The sequence below is a fragment of the Pleurodeles waltl genome, chromosome 10, assembly GCF_031143425.1.
Source record: "Pleurodeles waltl isolate 20211129_DDA chromosome 10, aPleWal1.hap1.20221129, whole genome shotgun sequence".
In the NCBI taxonomy this organism is placed as follows: Eukaryota; Metazoa; Chordata; class Amphibia; order Caudata; family Salamandridae; genus Pleurodeles; species Pleurodeles waltl.
Window position 1 is genome coordinate 284,215,535 of NC_090449.1, and position 25,812 is coordinate 284,241,346.

At 45.4% G+C, this 25,812-nt stretch overlaps 1 protein-coding gene across 1 annotated transcript in view; it reads left to right on the forward strand.

Moving 5' to 3' along the window:
- NUBP1 (NUBP iron-sulfur cluster assembly factor 1, cytosolic) overlaps positions 1–25,812 on the forward strand; it is a 320,559-nt gene that overhangs the window by 229,676 nt on the left and 65,071 nt on the right. The window contains exon 10 of the mRNA XM_069210416.1: positions 9,486–9,569. Coding sequence (XP_069066517.1) covers positions 9,486–9,569 — 84 coding nt within the window. The remainder of the gene's footprint in view (positions 1–9,485; positions 9,570–25,812) is intronic.

A 25,812-nucleotide genomic window follows, 5' to 3' on the forward strand; every position in this document is an offset into this window, starting at 1 on the left:
AGAGCTTACATGCAGGCCTAAATAACAAAAGTCTTTTACTTCATTTATAATGTTCCCTCCCATATTGAAACGTTTAGATCTTGTATTTCGAGGGCCGCAAGTCATGGCATATGACTTTGTAAAGTTTACTTTCAAGTCTAAGTCTTGCATAAAATTAAAACATAGGCCCAGCAAGATTTGCAGGCCATTTGCTGTGCGGGCAATTATAACCGCATCATTGGCATACAGAAGGACCGGGAGCTGTCTCAAACCCATCCTAGGGAAATCCTTTCAATTTTTTACTAAAAAGCCCTAAAGACCATTTATATAACAGAAACAAAAAAAGTGCTAAAATGCAGCCCTGTCTCACTCCTCTCATAGATGAAAAAGGGGAAGACCTCTCTCCGTGCCGCCCATACTGCACCAAAACCGTTAGGTCCGTGTATAGGCGTTTGATTAGCTCCAAAAAATTCCAATCAACCCCCAGAGATTCCATTATCAACCATAACTTCCTTCTATTCACCAAATCAAAAACACTTGATAGATCAATAAAAGCCAGTTGAATAGATTCTTTCTTAACAGTAACATATTTGCTAAGGATGAGGTGCAGATTTAATGCTTGTTCGATAGTACCTAGACTAGGTCTAAAACCATATTGGATTGGGGAGAGGATCTCTGCCTCCGCTGCCCATTCCTCCAACCGAGTCAGAATCACACTCCCCAATATCTTAGCAGTAGAATCTATAAGAGATATCGTCCTATAACAAACTGGATCTTGCCTGTTACCCTTTTTAAAAATGGGAATAATTGAAGAGGGAATATTACTTTTGACTACACTCCTTAATACATTTGTAACCAAAGGGCCCCAAAGATCCGGCATAGATTTAAAGAGGAACTCCATCCGGGCCAGGTGCTTTACCTGGTCTAAGTAGATTAATTGCTGTGTTTACCTTCTGTAGCTCAAAGGATACGTCAGTAATATTCAAAATTAGGTTCCGCAGGGCTCTGGTCATTACAGTCACCCCCCTCTAGTGTAAAATTGCTTCCATAATGGAAGACACTCGAAAAATGGTTCACCCAGACCTCTTCTGATATCAAGCAGTCATTATCTTTTTTGGCATATTCCGTAAAATGAGGATGGTTGACCACCTTCCAAAGTTGTGCTGTGTCCTTCAATTCGGTGGCTGCCAAAAGCTCGTCCCATGCTCTACATCTAATTTCGGATTTCCTCATTGCCAGAGCTGCCTTATATTGTCCCCTTCCCGATCTAACTAAGTCACGAGAAAGGGGAATAGATCTGAGGGCTTTTTTTAGTTCTTTGTGGGCTGCAGTACAGGCAGAGTTAAACCATTGACAGGTCATAGGGCCCCAATGAGTCCTGTCACTCATAAGCGCCTCTGAAACAGCATAACTTAATGTTCAAATTCTGAAACTAGGCAACCATGGGGAAGATGTTGCGACAAGCATGAATTAATAGTCTCCAGATTTTGATTAATTATTTTCTGGTTGAAAGTCTTGGGGTCCACCCTTTCCCATCTCAAACAGGGACCAGGATTTTTTTTTAAGAAAAGCTTTCCCTCTATTAGTTAAAGTTGGGTTATTATTAAAAGTTAGGTTAATACATAAGGGATTATGATCACTAGCACAATGGGGTATAATCTTAAAATCAGTTATTAAATTAAAGTAAAGTGAGCTGATCAAGTTGAAGTCAATTGTACTCCCTTTGTAATTCCTTGTGAATGTTGGTATAATTTGGGTATGAGCGGGAGCCTTCTCCCTTGCAAATACAAGGTCATATTCATAGATGAGAGTATTTAAGACTTCACCTTGCTGAGAATGAATAAAATGGGTTAGCAGTTCTTTACCCTCTTTGAAATTACTGCACGGATATGAAACTTCCTGATTACACAATGTCATGTTAAAATCTACAGTCCATATAATAATTAATTCATTGTCCTGAAGCCTATCAAAGGAATCAAGAAAATCTGATACCTCCTCAAGACTACCCTTCAGTAGGTCGCACAGGATATTGTTTTAAAAATGTATTTACATCAAGCCTCTACTCCCCTCAATCAGTAATAAAATGATCATAAAATATGGTGAAGTCCAAATTAGAGATGTCTCCATCTTGGGCAATTGTAAAGAAACAAGAACCATAAGACCCCCACTTGCCCTTCCCGCTAAAGAGAGGGTTGCAGGTTGGAATAAAAAGGAGTAGACATCCAAATAGAAAGGGTCCACTGACCAAGTCTCCTGCATGCAAATGATATCATAAGTGGAAATAAAATTCCGCCATTCTGTGTTCATAACCTTCAACTGAAGCCTCGCAACATTCCAACTAATTAATGTTAGAAATTTGGAGCCCAGCCCTACCACCATTTCCTCATCAACAGAAACAGTTACCAAGGGATGGGGGGGGTGGGGGGGGTGGGGGAGATGGGCGGGGGGTGACTGACTGTCTTGTCTAACTCAATTTGTGGGGCTGGAGTATCAGACTCATCACTCTGCTCTGACCCATCCAGGACCCCTCCTGTGGACACAACCTTAACCGTATGTCAGTCATTCTCAACTAAGGAAATCAAGTCCTGGTGACAGCTGGAGGAAAGGTTGTTAGGCCGGATATAACTGTTGGCTAACCCTGCTTTGTAATCGTACTGAACAGATTTTGGCCAAGGGAGTAGAAGAGTTGGATCGTAAAAATGACTGAGTGGATAAATCCGAAGTCCTTTTTCTTTCCCATTATAATAAGACGGATCAGTCAATAAACATTTGACTAGGGCGGGGTTAGCAAAATTAATCACAACACAGTCACCCTCATGTACTTTCTTAGATGGTCTGATCCAGTTCACTCTGCGTGCCATAAGAATCTTATTTTTGAGATCTCCTTGGTAGCTGGATTTAGTCCTTAACCAATGAGCACATTTCCTCATTAATGCCTGGGCGTCCTCATTATAGTCAAGGACTAAGGGGGGTACGTTTGCTAGAACCAAAACCTACGGAGTACAATCCGGTGGAAGAGGCGGCGCTGCTCGGGAGTTGATGAAAAAGTTGTGAGAAATAATTGGGTGGCTAGGACAAACTGCTTTACTGGTCTCCAGAATGGGGTTGGGCTCCATTGGTATAGACTCAGGACTAGCTGTAGGATGGTCGGGGTGTGAGCCAAAGTCATTGGATGGAACGTTTGGTAGAACATTTCCCTTTTCAGGTAATACCTCCCTGATATGGAGGTTGCCAAAATCAGGTGGGTTCAAAGTTGGTTGAGAATCTTCCTGATTATATTATTATGAAAAAGTTCCAATTTTTTTGATATTGGGGTGACAAGTTTCTCCTCTAAGGCTGCACAGAAAGGTTTAAGAATCAAATTGATCAAGTGTTTGGGATCATCCCATAGTGCTCCCTTCTCTCTGTTTTTGAGCTTAAAATTATCAGATGACAAAGCAGGAGGTGCCAAATGACAGACAGGATGTTCCAGATGGATATTGGGATTCCTCTTGGGCTCTGGGACTCGTTTAGACGTTTTGGGCCGAGCACCCGCTTTTCTCTTTTTCAGTGGCGGGGGTACCACAGGGGAACGATCAGTGGTGGGTTCACTTGTGGCTTGCAAGTCAGGATCTCCTGTAATAGGGTAAAGGATGTCATGGTTGGACACTACCAGGGGGGCCTGCACCCCTTGGTTAGGGTCAATACACACAGTTGATTCAAGGTGTAGACTCTTTTATAGTTTGTGAGCAACTCCAATTTTTTCCTCCACTTGTACAATTTCAGATTCTATAGCCCCAATAACGGGAGATAAATAACTAGTGATTGAAGGTTGGGTTGATTGAGTTGAGGGGCCCTGGCCTTCCCCCTTTTGAAGGTTTACTTTTCTTTTGCCCATGACAGGCAGTATAGACATACACTCTGAAGATATAACTAAGATTTCCCCAGGGTAAAAAGGAAAATGAAAAGGGATGGGGGAGGGGGGCTTACCTCATATCTTCCCCAAAGTCAAGATTTCAAGGGGGTGGCCCAGCCTTTTCCGGCCGATGACGGGCGAAGGATGGGCCCACCCTTGGCCCGGGCGTGTCCCGCGAGGAGGGAGGTGCGGCAGCGCTGAAAAGCGCAATGGGGAAGCCTGGCCCCACTCCCGGTCTCCGCTGTGATGCAGGGGCTTAGCGTCCCCCTGGTTTGACCCCGAAATTTGAGGCGGGAGGTGTGGCAGCGCTGAAGAGCGCGATGGTTAAGCCTGGCCCCACTCCCGGTCACTGCTGCGATGCAGGGGCTTAGCGTCTCCCTGGTTTGACTCCGAAATTCGAGGCGGGAGGTGCAGCAGCACTGAAAATCGGGATGGGGAAGCCTGGCCCCGCCCCTGGTCTCCGCTGCGATGCAGGGGCTTAGCATCCCCCTGGTTTGACTCCGAAATTCGAGGCGGGAGGTGCGGCAGCGCTGAAAAGCGCGATGGGGAAGCCTGGCCCGCCCCCTGTCTCCGTTGCGATGCAGGGGTTTAGCGTCACCCTGGTTTGACTCTGAAATTTGAGGCGGGAGGTGCGGCAGCGCTGAAAAGCGCGATGGGGAAGCCTGGCCCCGCCCCTGGTCTCCGCTGCAGTGCAGGGGCTTAGCGTCCCCCTGGTTTGACTCCGAGTCAAATGCCCCTAGTCAAAGTAGTTGTTAAAACCATAGTATCTGGCTCTATGAACATTAGCCTTAAAGTCAAAGAAATGTGTCACTGAGGTGTTTGGTAATAATGCACAAGTTGTTTAGTCTTCGGTAGTTCACCATGTTTTTCACTTATCAGAAGTAGCTCTCGCTGCAGAAAAGGTTGGAGACCCCTTCTCCAGATCTCTGGAGCGGAGAAAATCTTTGTTCCCTAAGAATGGTAAAATCTCCTGCAACTTGACCATGCGGAAACTTTGCTGCTTTCTATACCTGCTTAATTCTCTTTAATCCAGTATTGGAGCCATTCTCCAGCTGTCTTTAATATGTTAAAGGCCCGTGAATAAAATTTCTTGCAGATCTCTTCCATCAGCACTTTCTGTGTTGGTCCTTTCTTGAAAAGCTTCAATATTTCCTTTTGTAACTCCCTGAAATGCTTGGGCCTTTTCTTTATTGGAATGGTATCCACAAATTCTAGGACACATGTCCTTTGCTGGCAATATCTAATACCCACTTGACTGTTATCTGCTGTCATTCCTTGTAATAAAACGGCATCCTTCTCCTGACCGGCATCTGAACTTTGGGTACTGCAATCTTTAGAAAGTCATGAAATTCTGCATTTGCTTTCATACCTGGAAGGCTGATTTCCTCTTCCTACTCTGCTCTAATTTTTTCTGCAGCCTTGTCCTTTTAGCGTCTGTTTTCTGTTTTGTTGTCCCTACAAACTGTACTGTCTGTAGTATGCATTCTGCCTGTAGGGATGAAAATGGGATTCCTGCTGTCCTTTGTTTAAAGAACTGCCTCTTGTAACCTCTATATAGTTGTCTTACTTGCAGCATACCAAGCAAACAAGTTGTCTCAGGGTCTCCCTTTATCGCTTGAAGTGCCGCACCCACCTTACTGCCAAATCACCATCAAAGGGCATATTCATCGCCTGGGCCTTTGGTCTAAATGTCTTACTTTTCAACCAGCCACACCTTTGCATAAATGATTTCTCCTTTGCTTTTTGCTTATCTTCCCCAGGCAACCTCTGCAATAGTCGGGCCATGTCACTTCATAACTGCTTGTTACATTGAGCCACAACTGCTCGCAATTGAGTTTTCAATTTTAACTGCATCTACTGCTAGCACATGACTTTCCCATCAAATCCAATTTTCTACCCTCTTTGTCTGTTGGGACTATGCATGGCGATGACGGATTTCTTGACCTGCGCTGTGCTGCTGTCTATATTACTGATTCAGTTCGAACCTGATTCAGGATATACACTCCACTGCATCCGTGACCTTATACCTTCTCACAATTTTAGTGAGATTCACTGACGTAGTTTCTGAATTCTGCATCATCGATTAACCTTCTCCCCGTAGATGCTACAACATGGGAATAGATCTCTTGACTCTGAGTTTTCACCTTAAAATCGAACCAAAAACATGATTTATCTGCATCAGATACTGGCATACTAAATTGTTCCGAGGCCTTCTCGATCAGGGAATGAAACCTCCCATGTCATCTTTAGAACAATAACATTTCACAGTTTCTGGACTGGCATCTTTAGGAGCATTGAATTGATTCCATTCTAAATAATTTTCAGGTGTCCCGGGGTGGCTTTGTGTATCATCATTCTTATCCTCTTTACTTTCATCATCTGCACTATTGAAGGATGACTCTGATTGATTTTTCTGATTATCATCTGGCACTCTCTCCTCTGGACTCTTAGTCTTAGACCGTTGCTGCCTTTGTCCTTCTTTACCCTTTTATTGATATTTTTCTGGCTACAAAGTAGGTGGCTGAAGGGTTACGTTGTCCTTCTTTCCCCTCTGCGCCGGCTCCACTTGCAGCCAATTATAAATGTCTTCCACCATGTTCTGCAGTGACGTAAACATATGTAATGTCACTTCTATCAACTTGTCAGAGGTATGACCTTGAACTTGTCTCTGCTGATAATTGTCATTCTCCTCATCAATGTACTTTATGTTGAGATCACTTGGGTAAACTGTCCTTTCCTCCTCATCTCTGAAAAATGTCTCTGTCATCGAAATCACATTCTATATTTCCCTGATAAACTGTAGGCCTGACATTTTTGTGCTGAATGGAAACTGTCCTGTAATAATTTAAGTGGTGGTCTAAGTGGCACAGGTGACATCAACATTGTCTTCAGTATTGGCTGTACCAATTCTTCCTGCACCTCATTAATACCGGAATGCAACATATTTGGTGCAGCTAAGGCTTGGTTATCTGTCACTGCTAATGTTTGTTTCTTACTTAATATATTCTCCTTTGCCACTGACTGTTTTTTGTTTAATATATTTGATTTTGCCATTGATTGTTTCTCTGCCGTCAGCGGCATTAGCTGGTTGCTGCTCGTCGACAGCAATACATTTTCTGATGATGCCTCCTTTAAAGCTTGCCTCTTTGTTGATGGGATTTACTTTGTTGGCTAAGGCAGCATTGTAGCTGCGCTCATCAACAGCAACAGTCTTCCTGCTGCTGCCTCTCTGATAGCGTTTCCTTTGTCAGTGAAGGCATCTCTGAAGTCGCACTCTTCAGTGGCGTGCACTGTTTGATTTACGCCGCTCTAACCGACGACTCCCCCGTGGACGAGGAACTTAACCTGGTTCCCGCATTCATATTTATTGTAGCCGGTGAGCCCCTCAATACAGCCACCAACAACGATATTTCTGCCTATGGAGATTTTTATACCTCTTTTTTTGGCAGCTTAGAAGAGCTACGTTTTTCAGCCTCACCTCTCTTCATTGTTACTTTGTGATTGTGTTTTGGTTTCTTCTTAGGCATGTCTGCAATGTCCTCCTCATCAGGAACATTGCAGTGCTTAACCTTATGACCTGAGTGCTTTTGACCTAATGTTTGACTCTTAACGGCAGTCAGAGGGCCCTTTATCATTTTTTTTCCTGCGACCTTCTCTTTATCCAGCTCCTTATCCAAGAGTGTCACCGCCAGCTGCCTCTCTGTCTTTCAACGTTTTAATTGTGAAGGTCTGACATATCTCACCGTCAGCTGGCTTATGCTCTGGGTGTAAACAGTAAAGACACTTTTTGTGTAGATCTACCATGGAAATCTTCTTTTTACCACATGACAAGCATGTCTTGAATAAACATGTTTTCAGTATTGCCTCAACCATATGTCAAATGATCCTTTCTTTGTTGAGATGTCAGATAGCATTCCTGCACTCTGAAAGTGTGGTAGAAGATCTGACAGTTGGAAGGTTCTGTTGGAGATCAACTGGAGGTAGAGCATTTTGATTTGCTGGAGTTTGGATCTTAAGTAGATGAGGGTGGGTTGCAAAAGATGCCTGTTGGTTTATGATGGTATGTACAGCTAGGGGTTCCCTGTCTGATGACGAGGGAATTATTCAAGCATGTCAATCTATGAAAGATACAACGCTGGAGAACAAGAATTATCAAGCTGTTATTTTGTGCTTGTATCAAAACAGAGTTGTCTTTTAGCAGATGGTTCATCTGCTGTTTTTGTAAAAATTAGAATGTGAAGTAATCTGGAGACCCGAAGGATTTACTGTCCTTATTTGTCAGTAGAAATTAGCCTTTTACTAGATGAGGGACCTGGATAACAATAATGTAAAAAGAATGTAGGTGTGGTCATCTCTTCCAGTGCTTTCATTTTGCTGAGGAAAATTCCAAGACTGCTTTTATGGGCATCAGGTATCACCTAGAACATGGGGCATGGCTTTATCAGTAAGAAGGCTCTGGCTCAATAGATAGAGAGAGCCTCATCAGGCTACTGGCAGCACGGGCAGACAAGTCCTGGTGGTTTAGGATGACCAATAGCCAGAAAGACCTCTAGCTAGCCTAATTATATGTTTTAGAAGTAGGAGAGGGCCAGTTATGTTGTCCACCTACAGTACTAAGGGTGATCGGTCACACCTAGAGTTCTGGCCTTTATAGATTTTCTTCTCTAGGAAGACATAATAACTACTGTTAAATCAGAGCTTTGCATACTAGTGCCATTTGTGCATGGTGCGCCAAATGTTGCACATTAGCCTTCCTCATGTGACAGAAATACCCATCAGAGTCACTTCCTTTACGGGCCAGGGTCAGCCAGTGAGAAAAGCTGACCGTCCCAACACTCCATGAACCTCAAAGGCTTCTCTCTTGCTGCCCGAAATTTCCCGTGCAGCCAGTAAGTTGTGTTTTTTAATGTTGGTTGTGTGTGTGCTTTTGTATGAACATATGTTTGCTGTTGAATGGGTGTATGTATGTGCTTGTGAATGGTGGGTGTATGTGTGCACACTTGTGAATGCATGGGTGTGAGTGTGTATGCAGATGGTTGAGTGTATGCATGTGTGTCCCCAAGCCCCCACCCCCCACCCCCCCCCCCCCAATCCTTATTAACTTTCATTTGACACATTGTGGCACTGACAGCTTTGTCCTACTTAAGCATAACCACCTCTGGTTCCAGGTTAGTGCAAAACCCATAGGTTGTGTAACTTTATGAAGGTTTGAACCGTGATTTTTGTGCCATTTTGTTTGTCATACTCATGGTGTGTGTGCCTAATGACATAGCTTTCAGATGAAATTCTCTCAATTAGATTATTTTAAAATGTTTAAACCGTAGGAAATAGCATGTTATAAACATAGTTCATAGATTTTTCATTAATGATTATTGAACCGAAGCAGATGATAGTAAAAACCTACATCCTTGATGTACTGTGTTTTGTTGCCTGTTTCACACGCTACAATCCATTTCATGGGATTTGATATAAATATCTTGTGAATGTATAATTACAGGTGGTTCAGTCCTTTTCTGAATATATAACACATGTTGTCTCAAATTCATATATTTGCCACTGAAATTGGTATTTCAATGTTTTTATTTGCAACCTTTTAATATGTTTAATCAAGGAAAAAGTTGTGACAACGGAACATCGTTTTTGTCTGAAGTCCCTGATTCTCCTTCAGCTACAGCGTACAGGAATATAATCCAGAGTGAGTACAGAATGTGTTACAAATAATATGGCACCCTGGACAATTTAAAGACAACTTTGTAGTAGTCTAAATTATTAACCTGTTGGGGCTGTTTACTGATTAGACAACCCCTAAGTTGTGTAAATTATTAAACGGATGGGATTGCTTGACAGACAATTTAAATTTAATCATTTAGAAGTGTAAACATTATTAACTAAATGGGGCTTCGTGTTGATGAGATTTTAAAGCAAACTCCTTAGGAGTGTAAAGTAGTCAACAGATGGAGCCGCTTGGTATTTAGACAATTTGAAACAAATCTCTTAGTAATGTTCATTATTAAACAAGAGGGGCTGCTTTTTATGGGACAATTTAACGCCACCCTATTAAATGTGGTAATTATGAAACATGTTAAGGCTGTCTGTTGCTATCTAATAAATCAGCTGGCGTTATCTTAATACGCAAGTGTCCACAATTAAAAAAAGAAGAAAAAAACACAGCATTATCCGTGTTGGTACAGTGTCAATAAATAGTGGAATGTACTAAACGATTCTTTGAACCTGTAAATGTTTGCCTGCATGAAGAGTAACAAGTTACTTATTCTTTCAATAAGTTCTGCTGAATTACCAAATATAGTATTGATGTGCCATTTTTTTTCACCAATTACTATTCTTTCCTCCAATTGTCTTTCTGTCCCCAGTACTCGCAGCCGCAACAGGCGCTTCAAGAGTGTAACAGAAGTGTCCGGGCTCCAGTTAGATAAATAAGTCCTGCTAAACCATCCCTTACCCCTGTTTGTTCCTGGATCATTTGTGATCTAGCACATCTAAGGCAACAACCAAACCTCCCACCCCTCCTTTACCCTGATGGTGGCATAATTGGCTGGGTGCTTCACTGTGCCAAACAAATGCACATCTAGGGCGCTCAGAGCCAGGGACCCTGGTTCCTACACCTTTTAGATAGCCACACCTACCACCTATACCTCTAGAGTGCAAACTGTATGCTAACACTAAAGGTAAGCCATACATCAACTGCCCCATTTCCTCAAACTTTCTTCAAGGATTCATTTTTTTTACTCTTCATGTCACTCCTAACTGCTTCTCAACTTGCTCGCTCAACTGGTTTCTTTTCTAAGCCCTTTCGACCCCCTCCCCTCACTCCAGTTTGCTCTGATTTGAAATTTAATTAATGTTAGATCTTTACCAAAACATCAACTCAATGTACTCAGCATATTTCTTCCTTTCAAACTGGTGCGTGATTTCTGACTGAAACACGGCTGCATGACTCCCCGAACCCTAACATTTCAACAGCCTTTCTGCAAGGTTATTCTGAATAATGCCAGCATTGGCAAGGTGAATGCAGTGGCGGTCTAGCTCGCTTCAGCTTTCTTCGATTACCAAAACCCCAACTCAAAATGCAAGCACACAGAAAGCCAGTGTGTAAATCCAAGACCAGCAGGAAACTCATGCAGGAAGAAGAGATGCATGTGGATGGGGGCTGGTACAAGAGTAACCACCCTCCCAAGACATACGCCCAAAGGCTGAACTGAGACTCCTACACCAGAAAAGCTCGATCAAATCCTAAAAACCATAGCAGAAACCATAAATGCACTGGTGATTAAGGCACTCTGTATATTGGTAGACCTGTAACTGCTAAGGTAGAGGGTACAACTTAGTTTGCCAGTTCTTCAGGAGCACAATCCCAAGACGTTAGAACTAAAGAAACAAGTGCAGGATTATAGCAGAAAATGTTGAAGGGGGGAAGACTCGCTGCAACAGTGTCCTAATCTTTGGCATGCCTTAAGGTGTGTGGGGCCACAATACAAGGCAGTTTGTGAAAGAGTGCCTGTTAAGGAGAAATAGTCCGACAAGGACTATCACCCATCTTCACTGTTGAAAGGGCTTTTTGAGCTCTGGGTTCCACCTAGGCTCCCCTCTAATGCCATTAGTGGCACCGGTACTAAACAATCACAGTAGGCAAATCAGTTTACAAGCCGCCATGCAAGTCGGTCACTGCAAAATTAAAGGGAGGAAAGTAGTGATTTTTTCAGACTACATGTTGGCAGTACAACATCGATGGACCCCCTTCATGCGAGTGAAACACAAACTGAAAACACACTCTTAGTCTCTACACAACTTAAAATAATGGCCAGTCAATGCTCATACTTTTCTCTAAACCATAGAAAGCATAGGGCTGGGTAGCACAGTGGGGTATCACGCTGTGGCACCACAGCAGAGGACCTTGATCCACAACAGTCGCAGGCTCCATGATGTCACAAAAGGAGGACACTTCTGACTTGCCAGCAGTACCCTACAACTCGCAGCTCTCCATCATCACAAGCATAGGTGAGCAGCAGTGGCACAAGCCACGTCTCTGCAGGGTCCTGACAAAATTACTTCAGTCGAAGACAGTGGCATTGTGACCTTTGATGGAAAAACAAACTTCATCATATACTAGTAGCATTGAAACAGTGAACCTCCCTGTAGTGACATCACAAACTGTACAGGACTTACTGTAATTGTACAGTGCTCTAATTCAGAATGTCATACAATAATTACTCCTTTACTTCATCCTGCTTATAAGCGATCTGTGCTGACTTAGCAGCACCCACAGTTCGCCAGGTGGATCTAGCATGACCAGGAGAGGCACACTATACAACACAAAGACGTTTATCCCAAATACTGAGCTCATTAATTTGAAGTACATGCATGTCATAAAACAGTAGCTTACACAACACCAAGTAATTTGTGTCCAAATCACAACAAACTTTTATAGAATGCAGTGGATTGGACCTGTGCAGTAAGTCCATGAGCAGTTCACTGTAATCACCTTCGCAGTATGCAATGGCAAGGTGTAGAGTTATTTCCTGTTTCAGTTTTTCAAACTGGATTGATGGATACATTTTAAAATGTCCTGGGATTCGAAGGTCAGCTTTTAAAAAAAAAAAAAAAAAAGCAGAGTGGGTGGCGGCACAGATTCAGTTGGGTCGAAACTCATCTCAGGGAGAGCAAGACAGTTCATATCAACCAAGTCAAGACACTATGTTAAATACACTATTAATACACGGAATGTCAGAGGTATGAATCCATCTTATAAGAGATAGAAAATACTTGTTTGATGGCATGTGGGGCTGTAGATACAAATGCTCTGCATACTTCTGCCATCTGAGTCCCGAAGGTTGCAAGTTGTGTTTCTTCGAAAAGTCTTTTGAGTCATGAGGTGTATTGACTCCTCCTCTTGCTGGTAATGGGCATGGTCATCGACTCCATTGATTGTTTTCTTCCGCCTTTGGGTCTGGTCATATATCACGAGCTCCGAGTCGAGAACATTTTTTTCAGACTAATCGTATTGTTGTCGAATGCGTTCACTTCCTTCCCTTACGTTTCGGAACTAAGAAAACATTGCTCACCCGATCGGCGTGCTGCATCTGAGCCCCACTGGGCCGCCATTTTCTCGACCTCATCGATCTCGAGAATGAGCTTCTAATGGAATGGACTCTCTTCTGTTTTTGTTTAACGTGCTCTGCGAAGTTCCTTCAGACTGACCGACTCCAGGTCTGCACCTCTGGATGTTGCCTGACTACAGAGAGGAGGACTGCAAGGTTTTCCAGTCTTTTAGATCGAAGAAGATTTTACGGGACCGAAGAGCACACCTTAGAGAAATGCAGAGACAGGAGTTCAAGGATACACCAGACATCTGTTGAGCCGAAAGATGAGGAAGAACTACAAGAGACCTCTGCGGCTGAAGAATAGGCCTTTTCGATCGAGGACTCAGAGTCAGAGGTAGAGGTACATTGAGATGCAAGATCTCCCTCGGGCGCAATGTACTGTAAGTAGAAAAACCCCTCTCCTGCCCAAGAAGCCTCTTATCCTCCACTGAAACAAAGGCATCCGGGCCACCACTGCAAACAGGCCATGGTCAGCACAGAGAGACCGAATTGGATGCCCCGGGCTCGGCATTTAAACACAAGCCTAAGCCAGCCATCTTGGTGCCAAGTCGACCAGCTCCATGTTCGGCACGACATCCTCAGACTCGCACTCGGCCCTGCCTGCTTCGGTGCTGAAAACCTCACCAAAAACAGTTTCCGCATTGACCGTTTCGGCTCCGAAACACAAGACAGCTTTGGCACTGAAGAAACCGAACTCACCACCACCTTCGAAATCGAGTGCCTCTGTTGAACCTATCCTTCAAAAACTGAAGGAACAATTCTATGCTAAGCAAAAACTGCTCCACATACAGCCTCAGACTGGCTGTATTTCGATAAAGACTGCTGTGACAATGCAATCAAAGAGACAGCTTTCCTTTGTAGAGGCCATCAATGTACCTGTGCCTGATGCCAAAAAGAAGAAAGCTGATACAGACTCTGCCACTGTACATCCTCCTTTACCTACTTCTCCCCCACCACCACCCTCACCCCCTCATTCACTGGGTGACCCGCTTGACATCACCCCTCAGGGGTCAAAGCACTCCTTCATGGTTGATTAGGGAACAAGGGATGACACCTTGGATTAACCTGCATTACCTGCATTAACACACACATCCTTAGTCACCCTATGATGTTGATCCTCAGCCTGACATAGATCCAGCTGTCCTCAGAATGATACTACCTCTTTTCAAGAGCGTATTGGTAGGGCACCCACAACTAGGTACCCTAAGATACACGGAGGATGATTTCCTGTTTGAAACCCTATCCACATCTCACAGGGCAACACAATACCTCCTAATGCTTAAAGGAATGATGAGGCACTTGTATGACATTTTTAAAGATCTGGCCAGGGCACGCATCATTATACCACGGGTTGAATAAAAAATATATATCCGTACCCTCTGATCCCATTTTTATCAGAAGTCAAATCCTGCCTGATTCCTTAGTGGTATGTAATGCTCGTAAGAGAGCGAATTCCCAAGCCACCAGTAAGCTCGGCTTCCTGACAAGGAGACCAAGCTCATAGATGCCTCTGGTAATTATGCTGCAGCCCAAGTCGCCAACCACTGACATATGGCAAACAATCAGGGGCTGCTAGTGAGATATGATTGTGTCCACTGCGACAATATGGAGGAACTCCTCCAATACATCGCAGAGGAGCGTAAGAAAGAGAGGCCAGGAGATAGTTAGTGAGGGACAACTCATCTCCAACAACTCCCATCAGGTGCGCTTTAGATTCCGCAGACGCAGCTGCCAGAGGGATCAACACTAGCATCTTGTTACATCACCATGCGTGGTTATGCATATCCGGTTTTAAACCACAGGTGCAACAGACCATACTGAACGTTCCCTTTGATAAAGAGCACCTCTTTGGCCCACAGGTTGATCAGGCAATAGAAAAAATGAAAACAGATATAGATGTGGCTAAGTCCATGGATGCCTTGCAAACCCCTACTACACGTAGGTCCTTTTGCCATCAATCATACGAGCAGGGCTCTAAAACTTCATCCAGTGATGCCTCCTCCTCTTACCATAGAGGCCAAAGCCAGCAGTCCTCCCCTAGAGGTTTCTACAGAGGCACATATAGGGGAAATAATACAACGGGAAGGGGTAAAACCACTTCACCACGTGGCACCTCCTCTGCCACAAAGCAGTGATTCGCTTCTCCTTCCACCCTGACTGACTATTCAACACCTGTCGGGGGATTTTAAACAGTGATAGTGCCAAAAAAAAACACTGGACTGAATTACACCAAATTTGGCATAAGGATAGCTCTTGGTCCCGAATGAGTTATTTGGTGTCAATCCGTTCAGTAGTTTTTGAGAAATTAAAGGAAATCCAAATTTATAGGGACACAAAGGATTCACAAACCCTCCCGATCTCATGCTGAAATCGGAGTGGCTGACAACACTTCGGCTTCAGCCAAGTCCCACAAAAAAAATAATTTTTAAAAAAAGGGTCGAGGGTACAGACACCCTGATCCCTTAGCTCTGGTGCTGGGGTCCCAAAAGGACAGAACCCCCTCCAACCCAGGCTAAAAAGCATTGCTTTAAAAAAAAAAAAAAAAATTGACACACAATTGGAACAGGGTCAGAAATTTGCTGCAAAAATGTAAAAACCCACGAAGCATGAGCTGCCACGCTTCATAATTTTTAAGCCCTGGGTCAGGCAAGTCCTTGGGGAGGGTTCTTTATATGTAACGGAGTGGGGGGGGGGCACCATCTCCCCAGGGCGATTCATAAAAAATGTGCGGAGTGCCCCGCGCCCCAGGGACCACCACTTGCCCCGGGGGCAGAGGTTGAATTCAGAGTTGGGCTATAAGATTATTGGATGCGGGAGGCCCGTGTGGCCCTCCCCCCACAGCCCGGGTACCACCACCTCCCTGGGGCTTCTTCATTAATATGCATGCAGGGAACAGAGATTAAAGCATTGGGACCAGGGGAGGTCCTTGAGGGTTTCCCTGCGGTTCCAGACAGCCCTTGAAGGGCATAAATTAAAATAATTTTTTGTTAAATAGTCAGGGACCGTGGAGAGGTCATGAGGCCCCCTACCACCAACCCTGCACTTCCATGTGGGCCCAGATAGCCCTATTAATGGCAATAAATATATATATATATATATATATATATATATATATATATATATATATATATATAAATGAATGGCTCAAGTGTAAAGGTCACAGGTCTTCACACTAAGCGGAGACGGGTTCAAGTCCAGGTGTTAGCCTGGTCATTTCCCTGCTTTATTTATTTATTTATTTTGAAGTGCAAATGTTTAAGGCTCTTAATGAAAGGTGATCTGACTCTTTTTAAATGACAAATATTTTTTTTATTTTCAAATTGTGCAGAAATATCTCATTCTAAGTATATCTTACATCAAGATCTAAAAAAAAAAAACTCTCTCGCTCACCCATTCACTCTCGCTTTCTCTCACTCACACCCACTCAAACCCTTATGCACCCACTCACAGCCCCACTCAGACCCTTGTGCACCCACTCACAGCCCCAGTGAGACCCTCAAACCCCCACTTACAAACCCACTAACACCTTCATGCACCAACTCACAGACCCACGCACACACTGATGCACCCACTAAAACACTGATGTTCGATGGCATCTGTCGCTGTAGATACACATGTTGTGCATAGCCCGCCATCTGGTGTTGGGTCGGAGTGTTACAAGTTGTTTTTCTTCGAAGAAGTCTTTCGAGTCACGGGACCGAGGGACTCCTCCTTTTTGTCTCCATTGCGCATGGGCGTCGACTCCATCTTCGATTGTTTTCTTTCCGCCATCGGGTTCGGACGTGTTCCTTTTGCTCCGGGTTTCGGAACGGAAAGTTAGCTCAAAATCGGAAAATTACGTCGGTATTGTTGCGTTCGGGATCGGGTTAGATAGCATCGACATCGCATCGATACGATAACATCTCCGTTGCCCTTCGAGGTAGTTTTCGATCCCCCGTCGGGGCCTGGTCGGCCCGACCGCGTGTGACATCGACGCTGATGGAACGGACCCCGTTCCGATTCTGTCCTAAATGCCACAACAAATACCCATATACAGACCAACATTCGGTCTGTAACCTGTGCTTGTCGCCCGAGCACAGGGAAGAAACTTGTGAGGCCTGTCGTGCGTTCCGGTCCCGAAAAACGCTCCGTGACCGCCGAGCCATAAGACTGCAAATGGCGTCCACGCCGACAGGACACCGAGATTTCGAGGAACAAGAAGAAGTAGAAGCCTTCTCGATCCATGAATCGGACTCGGACGAATTAGACGACCATGAAACAGTGAGTAAGACGTCGAAGATAGCACATAAGAAAACTGACAAGGCCCAGGGGACGCCACTGCCATCAGGCCATGGCTCAACCCATAAAATCGTTGACCGACCATCGGCACCGAAGAAGGCCGAAATAGTGCCGAGATCGTCTGACTCGGGTCGAGACACAGGCACCCAGCCATCTCGGGACCGAGATAGTGCTGCCGACAAGGATCGACGCCGAGATAGCGGAGCCGAAGCTGCTCGACGCAGAGACAGCGGCACCGAGGAGGATCGACGCCGAGAGGGTTCGACTCCAAAAAAGAGGAAAGTCGCCTCGGAGCCGAAAAAGAGCGTGGACATGGTTTTGGTGCCAAAACGACCCGCAACCGAGCCAACTACCGGTTCCTATTCAGAGGAACAATCACTGTCCTCTCAAATGCGAAAGCATAGATTCAAGGAGGAATTACAATCCACCGAAGTGGACCACACTCAAAAAAGGATTTTTATACAGAGTGGAACAGGGAAAATAAGCACCCTTCCCCCTATTAGGAGGAAGAGGAAACTGGAATTCCAACAAGAACAAACACCAGAAACAAAACTGGTGAAGAAGGTAACTCCGCCACCCTCTCCTCCACCTGTGGCTCACATTTCACCGGCACAGACTCCGTCACATTCACCGGCTCACACCACCTTAAGCCAAGGTGACCAGGACCAAGATGCTTGGGACTTATACGACGCCCCAGTGTCGGACAACAGTCCTGAGGCGTATCCTACAAAGCCCTCACCACCAGAAGACAGCACAGCATATTCACAAGTGGTGGCTAGAGCAGCAGAGTTCCACAACGTGTCTCTACACTCGGAGCCTGTCGAGGATGACTTCCTCTTCAACACCCTCTCTTCCACACATAGCACCTACCAAAGCCTGCCTATGCTCCCAGGAATGCTAAGGCACGCAAAGGACATATTCAAAGAGCCTGTCAAAAGTAGGGCAATAACACCAAGGGTGGAAAAAAAAATATAAAGCACCTCCCACAGACCCAGCTTTCATCACCTCACAACTGCCACCAGATTCGGTTGTGGTAGGGGCGGCTCGCAAAAGAGCAAACTCTCACACATCGGGCGATGCACCACCCCCAGATAAGGAGAGCCGAAAGTTCGATGCAGCCGGTAAAAGGGTCGCAGTACAGGCTGCAAACCAGTGGCGCATCGCAAACTCTCAAGCGCTCCTAGCACGATATGACGGAGCCCACTGGGATGAGATGCAACACCTCATTGAGCATCTACCCACAGAACTACAAAAGAGGGCGAAACAAGTGGTTGAGGAGGGCCAAAACATCTCCAATAACCAGATACGCTCCTCTATGGACGCAGCGGACACAGCAGCAAGAACAGTTAACACGGCAGTAACCATCCGAAGGCACGCGTGGCTACGAACATCTGGTTTTAAACCAGAGATACAGCAGGCGGTGCTCAATATGCCATTCAATGAGCAACAATTGTTCGGACCTGAAGTGGACACGGCAATTGAGAAGCTAAAAAAGGACACTGACACTGCAAAAGCCATGGGCGCGCTCTACTCCCCTCAGAGCAGAGGCACTTTCAACACCTTCCGCAAGACAACCTTTAGAGGGGGGTTTCGGGGTCAATCCACACAACCCAGTACCTCACAGTCAACACCGTCCACCTACCAGGGACAGTACCAAAGGGGAGGCTTTCGGGGCCAATACAGAGGGGGACAATTCCCTAGAAGCAGGGGAAAATTTCAAGGCCCCAAAACACCTACAAACAAACAGTGACTCACACGTCACTCATCCCCTCCACACAACACCAGTGGGGGGAAAAATAAGTCAGTATTACCAAGAGTGGGAGAAAATAACAACAGACACTTGGGTCTTAGCAATTATCCAACATGGTTATTGCATAGAATTTCTACAAATCCCTCCAAACATACCACCAAAAACACAAAATATATCAAAACAACATTCGGACCTCCTAGAAATAGAAGTTCAAGCATTACTGCAAAAGAACGCAATAGAACTGGTACCAGATACACAAACAAATACAGGGGTTTACTCACTGTACTTTCTAATACCAAAGAAGGACAAAACACGGAGACCAATCCTAGACCTCAGAACACTAAACACATACATCAAATCAGAACACTTTCACATGGTCCCGCTACAGGAAGTGTTACCATTGCTAAAGCAACAAGATTATATGACAACCTTAGATCTCAAAGACGCGTATTTCCACATACCAATACATCCGTCGCACAGGAAATACCTAAGGTTCGTATTCAAAGGAATACATTACCAATTCAAAGTATTGCCGTTCGGTTTAACAACTGCACCAAGAGTCTTCACAAAGTGCCTAGCAGTAGTGGCTGCACACATCAGAAGGCAGCAAATGCACGTATTCCCGTATCTAGACGACTGGCTAATCAAGACCGACTCACTGACAGGGTGCTCACACCACACAGATCAGGTCATACAAACCCTCTACAAACTCGGTTTCACCATCAACTATGCGAAATCACATATTCTGCCGTGCAAAGTACAACAATACCTAGGAGCGACCATAGACACAACAAGGGGAATAGCCACTCCAAGTCCACAAAGGGTTCAAAATTTCCAAAAGATTATACAACGCATGTATCCAACACAAAAAATACAAGCGAAGATGATATTACAACTCCTAGGCATGATGTCCTCATGCATAGCCATTGTACCGAACGCAAGACTACACATGAGGCCCTTACAACAGTGCCTAGCATCACAGTGGTCACAAGCACAGGGTCGCCTTCTAGATCTGGTGTTAATAGACCGCCTAACATACCTCTCGCTTCTATGGTGGAACAATATAAATTTAAACAAAGGGCGGCCTTTCCAAGACCCAGTGCCACAATACGTGATAACAACAGATGCTTCCATGACAGGGTGGGGAGCACACCTCGATCAACACAGCATACAAGGACAATGGGATGTACATCAAAGAAAGCTGCATATAAATCACCTCGAACTACTAGCAGTTTTCAAAGCATTAAAAGCATTTCAACCAATCATAACTCACAAGTACATTCTTGTCAAAACGGACAACATGACAACAATGTATTATCTAAACAAACCGGGGGGGACACACTCGACACAGCTGTGCCTTCTGGCAAAAAAAATATGGCAGTGGGCAATTCACAACCACATTCGCCTAATAGCACAGTTTATTCCAGGGATCCAGAATCAACTTGCAGACAATCTCTCTCGAGATCACCAACAAGTCCACGAATGGGAAATTCACCCCCAAATTCGAAACACTTACTTCAAACGTTGGGGAACACCTCAAATAGACTTATTTGCAACAAAGGAGAACGCAAAATGCCAAAACTTCGCATCCAGGTACCCACACAGGCAGTCTCAAGGCAATGCCCTATGGATGAACTGGTCAGGGATATTTGCGTACGCTTTTCCCCCTCTCCCTCTCCTTCCATATCTAGTAAACAAATTGAGTCAAAACAAACTCAAACTCATACTGATAGCACCAACATGGGCAAGGCAACCATGGTACACAACACTGCTAGACCTATCAGTAGTACCCCACGTCAAATTGCCCAACAGGCCAGATCTGTTAACACAACACAAACAACAGATCAGGCATCCAAACCCAGCATCGCTGAATCTAGCAATCTGGCTCCTGAAATCCTAGAATTCGGACACTTAAACCTCACACAAGAATGTTTGGAAGTCATAAAGCAAGCTAGAAGACCATCCACTAGACACTGCTATGCAAGCAAATGGAAAAGGTTTGTTTGCTACTGCCATCATAATCAAATTCAACCATTACACGCATCTCCAAAGGATGTAGTAGGTTACTTACTACACTTACAAAAATCGAACCTGGCCTTCTCTTCCATTAAAATACACCTCGCAGCAATATCTGCATACCTGCAGATTACCCATTCAACTTCACTATTTAGGATACCTGTCATTAAAGCGTTTATGGAAGGCCTCAAAAGAATTATACCACCAAGGACACCACCCGTTCCTTCATGGAACCTCAACATTGTCTTAACAAGACTCATGGGTCCACCCTTTGAACCTATGCATTCTTGTGAAATACAATTCCTAACCTGGAAAGTTGCATTTCTCATCGCCATCACATCTCTAAGAAGAGTAAGTGAAATTCAGGCGTTTACAATACAAGAACCTTTTATCCAACTACACAAAAATAAAGTAGTCCTAAGGACCAATCCTAAATTTTTGCCAAAGGTTATTTCACCGTTCCACCTAAATCAAACGGTAGAGCTACCAGTGTTCTTCCCACAGCCAGATTCCATAGCTGAAAGGGCACTACATACGTTAGACGTCAAAAGAGCACTAATGTACTACATCGACAGAACTAAAAACATCAGAAAAACTAAACAACTGTTTATTGCATTTCAAAAACCCCACGCAGGAAACCCAATATCGAAACAGGGTATAGCCAGATGGATAGTTAAGTGCATCCAAATCTGCTACCTTAAAGCAAAAAGACAACTGCCCATTACACCAAGGGCATACTCAACCAGAAAGAAAGGCGCTACCATGGCCTTCCTAGGGAATATTCCAATGCACGAAATATGTAAGGCAGCCACATGGTCTACGCCTCACACATTTACCAAGCACTACTGTGTAGACGTGCTGTCCGCACAACAAGCCACAGTAGGTCAAGCCGTACTAAGAACCTTATTTCAGACTACTTCCACTCCTACAGGCTGAGCCACCGCTTTTGGGGAGATAACTGCTTACTAGTCTATGCACAACATGTGTATCTACAGCGACAGATGCCATCGAACTGAAAATGTCACTTACCCAGTGTACATCTGTTCGTGGCATCAGTCGCTGAAGATTCACATGTGCCCACCCACCTCCCCGGGAGCCTGTAGCCGTTTGGAAGTCAGCTTCAACTTTGTACATTTGTAAATATATTAAATCTTAAATAGGTACATACTTATTCAATCCATTGCATGGGCACTATTACTAACAAACAACTCCTACCTTACCCTCTGCGGGGAAAACAATCGAAGATGGAGTCGACGCCCATGCGCAATGGAGACAAAGAGGAGGAGTCCCTCGGTCCCGTGACTCGAAAGACTTCTTCGAAGAAAAACAACTTGTAACACTCCGACCCAACACCAGATGGCGGGCTATGCACAACATGTGAATCTTCAGCGACTGATGCCAGATGTACACTGGGTAAGTGACATTTTCATTACGCACTCTCACAGCCACTCTCACCCCCAGATAACCCTCTTACACCTATTCTCACACCCAAGAGGCCGCGGCCAACTCCCTCCACATAGGGCCAAAGTGCTGTGCACAGCGTGGGGTTGGGTGGTTAGGGTGGTTGGTTGCAGGGTCTGGCAGCAGGCCAGGTCTTGCCGGAAACCTCTACTGCGCACGGGCGAAGGCTGTGCACAGTTGGGTATTGTAGGAGGATGGCCTCTGTTGCCAACCGCTGCCACGCATGGCTGAAGGCTGTGCATGGCGGTGGTTGGAAAAACGTGTACTAATGAAAACTATATATGTTTAGAAAAAAAAAGAAATCACTGAAAAAAATAAAGGTCACAGGGACATTATAGTTAGGAAATAGATTTTAAATAAAACATAGAAAGTCACTTAAAAACCTAAAGATTACAGGGACATTATAGTTAGGCTCACATTTTAAACGTACAAAACCAGCTACCACCAAGTAAAAACAAAGTCCGGTCTCTGCAAGAGAGAGCTGCAAACAGCTCTCCCTTGCAGAAAGCCGAGTTTTCATCTGTCTTCCCTGCACGCAAATATGCGTGCAGGGAAGACAGATGAGAACATTGCTCCCACAAGCAGGGAGATGCTATTAAAAAGCAGCTCCCTACTTTGGGGAGGAAAGGCGGCTCCCACAGGACATGGGGAGCCAGCTAGGACCATGAGGGCCTTGGGACTCTCCCCGCAGGCCTGTCTCTCTTTCTCTTCAACCCCATAATGGGATGGAAGAGAGAGATAGTCATTGCAGTTGTCTTTCCATGCATTGACTTTGAGCACAGGCAAGATTTCTCTATGGCAAAATGGTTAAGGTCACAGACCCTCACACTGAAAGTTAAGGGTTCTAGTCCAGGTGTTTTTGTGGTCATTTCTCTATTTTACTTTATTTTCAACTTAAAAAAATTAAAGGTTTATACTGGAAGGTGATTTCACTCTTTAATTGACAAATACATTTTTTTTCTAATTGTCCAGAAATATCTTATTCTAAGTATAATATTCACCCAAGCCTAAAAAAATCACTACGTCTCTCCCTCTCACTTTTTCTCTCTCTCCGTTTCTCTTTTTATCTTTCTCACACACCCACTCACACCCTTGAGCACCCACTCAGACACTCGCACACCCACTCAGACCCTGATGCACCCACTCACAGCCCCACACAGACACTGATGTACCCACTCACACCAAGACACACTCAATGACACGCTCACCCCCAAATACACCCTCTCACACCCAAAGACTCAAGCTGCGGCTAACTCCAGCCACGCATGACCAAAGGGCTGTGCGTAGTGTGGGGTCAGGGGGTTGTCTATAGGGTCTGGCTGCAGGCCAGGCACTGTGGCCATCTGCTGCTGCACACGTCCTAAGGCTGAGCGGCAGTGGTTTGATTAACATATAGTAATAAAAAGTTCGATGGCATCTGTCGCTGTAGATACGCATGTTCTGCAATAGCTCGCCATCTGGTGTTGGGCCGGAGTGTTACAAGTTGTTTTTCTTCGAAGAAGTCTTTCGAGTCACGGGACCGAGTGACTCCTCCTTTTGTCTCCATTGCGCATGGGCGTCGACTCCATCCTCGATTGTTTTTTTTCCGCCATCGGGTTCGGAAGTGTTCCTGTCGCTCCGAGTTTCGGAACAGAAAAAATAGTTAATTTCGGAAGATTTTCGTCGGTATTGTTGCGTTCGGGATCGGCATACTTACATTCAACACCGCATCGAAGATCGAAGAGCTCCGGTGCCCTTCGGGGTAATTTTTCGATCCTCCGTCGGGGCCTGGTCGGCCCGACCGCGTGCTGAAGAACGCCGATGGAACGGACCCCGTTCCGTTTCTGCCCCAAATGCCACAATAAATACCCCTACACAGACCAACACTTGGTCTGCAACCTGTGCCTGTCACCTGAGCACAGCGAAGACACCTGCGAGGCCTGTCGTGCGTTCCGGTCCCGAAAAACACTCCGAGACCGTCGAGCCAGAAGACTTCAAATGGCGTCCGCACCGACAGCCCGACGGGAGTTCGAGGAACAGGAAGAGGAAGGTACCTTCTCGATCCAAGACTCAGACTCCGAAGGATTCGACGATACACAAACCGTGAGTAAGACGTCGAAAACCACACAAAGAAACATTTACAAGGCCCAGGGGACGCCACTGCCACCAGGCCATGGCTCAACCCATAAAATCGGTGACCGACCGTCGGCACCGAAAAAGGCCCAAACAGTGCCGAGATCGTCCGACTCCGGTCGAGACACCGGCACGCAGCCTTCTCGGGACCGAGAAAGTGCTGGAGACAAGCCTCGACACCGAGATGCCGGTGTGGACACGGCTCGACGCCGAGACAGCGGCACCGAAACAGATCGACGCCGAGAGGTTTCGGCCCCGAAAAGGAAAAAAGTCACCTCGGAGCCGAAAAAACACGCAGACAAAGTTTCGACGCCGAAACAAACTGCAAGCGACCCAGCTTCAGGCTCTTATACAGAAGAGCACTCGCTAACCTCCCAAATGCAGAAGCATAGGTTTGAGGAAGAGCTACAAGCAACTGATGCGGACCATACGCAAAAGCGTATCTTCATTCAGCAGGGGACAGGAAAAATAAGCACCCTTCCCCCCATTAGGAGAAAGAGAAGGTTGGAGTTCCAGACGGAACAAGCACCACAACCAAAAGTGGTGAAAAGAGTTACACCACCACCCTCTCCTCCGCACGTGATTAACGTTTCACCAGCACAAACGCCATCACACTCCCCAGCTCACACCACCATGAGCCAGGGTGACCAAGACCAGGACGCATGGGACCTATACGACGCCCCAGTGTCAGATAACAGCCCAGAGGCATACCCTACAAAACCATCTCCACCAGAAGACAGCACCGCGTACTCTCAGGTGGTGGCTAGAGCAGCACAATTTCACAACGTAAGCCTCCACTCAGAACAGGTCGAGGATGATTTCTTGTTCAACACACTCTCCTCCACCCACAGCTCCTACCAAAGCCTGCCTATGCTCCCTGGTATGCTCCGGCACGCAAAAGACATATTTAAGGACCCGGTCAAAAGTAGGGCAATCACACCAAGGGTGGAAAAAAAGTATAAGCCGCCTCCTACAGACCCGGCTTTCATCACAACACAGCTGCCACCAGACTCTGTTGTTGTAGGAGCAGCTAGGAAAAGGGCCAACTCTCACACATCTGGAGATGCACCACCCCCAGATAAAGAAAGCCGCAAGTTTGATGCAGCTGGTAAAAGAGTCGCAGCACAAGCTGCAAACCAGTGGCGCATCGCGAACTCCCAGGCACTACTTGCGCGCTATGACAGAGCCCACTGGGACGAGAT